Source organism: Austrofundulus limnaeus, unplaced genomic scaffold (genome assembly GCF_001266775.1).
Source record: "Austrofundulus limnaeus strain Quisiro unplaced genomic scaffold, Austrofundulus_limnaeus-1.0 Scaffold0, whole genome shotgun sequence".
NCBI classification, from domain to species: domain Eukaryota; kingdom Metazoa; phylum Chordata; class Actinopteri; order Cyprinodontiformes; family Rivulidae; genus Austrofundulus; species Austrofundulus limnaeus.
In genome coordinates this window covers 3,361,294-3,364,118 of record NW_013952402.1, presented here as the reverse complement: position 1 = coordinate 3,364,118, position 2,825 = coordinate 3,361,294, and the positions used below count along the sequence as shown (strand labels likewise).

General features: G+C 37.6%; 1 protein-coding gene across 1 annotated transcript in view; it reads left to right on the top strand.

Annotated features, from left to right (window-relative positions):
* hcrtr2 (hypocretin (orexin) receptor 2) overlaps positions 1 to 2,825 on the top strand; it is a 27,620-nt gene continuing 24,795 nt past the window's right edge. Inside the window, exon 1 of the mRNA XM_014017290.1 lies at positions 1 to 296. Coding sequence (XP_013872744.1) covers positions 80 to 296 — 217 coding nt within the window. The 5' untranslated portion in view covers positions 1 to 79. The remainder of the gene's footprint in view (positions 297 to 2,825) is intronic.

The following is a 2,825-nucleotide window of genomic DNA, read 5'->3' as shown; positions in this document are numbered from 1 at the left end:
CTTGTTTCCAACCAGCCATCGGTGCAGACGCACGGCTGTCCTGCAGCTCCTTCAGCGCGCAGACAACCCCCCAGAAAGGATGTCCGGGATTACGGGGAATCTGGATTGCGACGACTGCATTTTCCCTGTCCACGTGGCCAACAGCACGGAGCAGCACGCGCACTCTACCATGGATGCGGACGACGAACTTCTGAGATACATCTGGACGGAGTAYTTACACCCCAAGGAGTACGAGTGGGTTTTAATCGTGGCTTATATCATCGTGTTCTTCGTCTCTCTCATCGGAAACTCGCTTGGTAAGTGTTTGGAACCAAAGGCACGCGCGCTCTCCAGGCATGCGTAACGAGCCTGGATAAAGGCATGACATGCACTTTTTGCACAACTTAGAGTGGATTTCTTCATTTTATTTTATTTTTCTTTTTATAGAAATCAACCTTAAATCCAGAATGATGTAAAATCTTGAGTTTTTTTCTGAAGCGTGAATGTCTGCTGCGCAGCTGGTGATGGAGAGACATCTGTAGCGCATCAGTGCTGCTCAACGATCAGATCAGATGTGTAGAACCACCTTATTTTAAACAAATCACCTTTTAACAGTTTAACCAATAATACATTTTCCATTATTTAACGTTTATAATGCCTTTTTTTTTTGCTCTTTGTTTCTGGGAATCCAATAAATCCGTTAATTTTCCTGTGAGCACAATCTCATATTTTCCTGCTCTCAGTTCCTTCTTGTGTCCCTGTGGAAATCTTGTTAAAGCTGTTGTCACACAGATCTGCAGTTTGAATGTTTGAGCTCTGACTCCAGAGGGTTCCGTGATGAGCTTGTGTTGTTCACCTTATTTAGGGATTCCTTCCATTTTCTTTCTTCAGCTGTTTATTTTTTTTTGCAGGGCCTTGACACGATGCTTCACATCGCCCCTCTGATCTCTCTGCAGAGAGGCAGAGAGTTCAGAGTTCTGTTTCATCTTTTACAGCTGGGGCTGCAACAGATACTAAAAATACTCTCAAATGAGMGTTAAAGCATGTCTAAACTTAACATTTTTATGAACGTACAGCATATTTATGGAATATCTTATACCAGTACAAGAAATTATTACCATTATGTTCTAATAAAAAAATCAAACTCATTAAAAAACAAAAAACATAACCTGAAATTGACTTTTAGATCATTTTCTTGTTTGTGACTGAAAGAAGATGCAGTAATTTTAATGTAAATTAACGTTTTTCTTTTCAKTACTATAAAAACACCAATTTTTTTTCATTAAATCACACTGACATCTCTTCAGACTGCAGTTCCTGCAGGTTTTTGCATTTAATGGTCAGCCTAAAGCAGGAGCGTCAAATGTATTTTCACTGAGGGCCACGTGAGCATTCTGGTGGTCCTCAAAGGGCCAGTTGTAATTAACTTCMAAAYGCATGTATGACTAACTAAATGTGAAATAATAAATGTGAAACAATACCAAAATACTATTGAACGTAAAAGGAAGTGAGTTTTACTCAGTGCTGAGTTTTGGTAAGTCTTGAATTTTGAACTCACCTGCTGAACTTGATCGGGAATTCCCATAGTCATCATGCATTGATGTAGCTCATGGTCAATAATGGCTTTAAAGCAACCTATTTTGAGAAAGGGCTATTCAATTAAATTGCTCAGTGGTCTCAGAGTTTGTGTTTATTTTGTTGCATTAATCATAAATTAAAAATTTACCATTGATATAAAACTACTTTTATATTTACGTATATACATTAAGGAAGGCAAGAAAAGGGCATGGAATTACAGTTATCAGACACATCAGTCTATCTAACCAACCATAAAGTGTTTCAGTTTCTCTGTGAAGAAAAGTCAAATACATTTCAGATTTAAAGCATACGGGGTACAAATGTCATAGAGAAAAATCTTTAGCCAGAAAACATCAGAACACATTTTTCATGAATGGACAGTATGTTCAAAAGGGACCAGTTCAGTATTAGAGCTTTTATAAATGAGCTGCAAATTCAGACATTTTGTAAACAAATTCAGTTTGACAATGATGCAAAACCGAAGGAAACGTTTAATTATCTGTCGGACAGAACGCAGGGTGTTTCCGCACATTTCGTCAGGATGTCCGGTCGTTTTTAGAGCTGACAAGSTGTCATTATAATTGTCTCCTGTCAGCGAGGAAGTGCTGCTAAAAACAACTGGAAGTGACAAACAGTGAGGCTTTCAAATCTGACCTGCTTTCTGTCAGCGTCTGTTTTCTTTTTACAAAAAAAAAAATGTTCCCGAGGCCATTTAAATTCCACAAGAAAGATTTCACAACATTTTTAAAAGGTATTCAACCACAGTTTAACGCCCATGTTCTGCAAGAACTGAATCCAGTTTATATAAGGATTAACCAAAATAATATGACCACTTTATCTCGGTTTTGGTTTTTCCTGATGTTTGGTCATATAATTTATTTCCTTATTTTGAAGTTTCTTGTATAGTTTCGGTGTCACTTTCTGCAAGTTTTTTTATTTTTTATTTTTTTTACTTTCAGCCCATTCTTTCCTTCAGCTTGTACACACACCTGCTGGCCATCTGTAATCATCTCACCTGTTCTCACTAGCTAATCATACATGAGCTGCTAATTGAAATGTTTCAAAATAAATGGAGTGTTCACAGATGGTCAGCTGAAATAAAATGCAAAAAATACACCCGCATCATTTACATAACAAATTTAGCTGTGCCTCTTTTCTTGTGTGGTGCACGCAGCCTGCATAATTTCCCTAGAATAAAAACCTAAACTCTCATCCATTACCATAACTTTCCACTTTACTTCAAGAAGGCAGCTGCATATATATATATA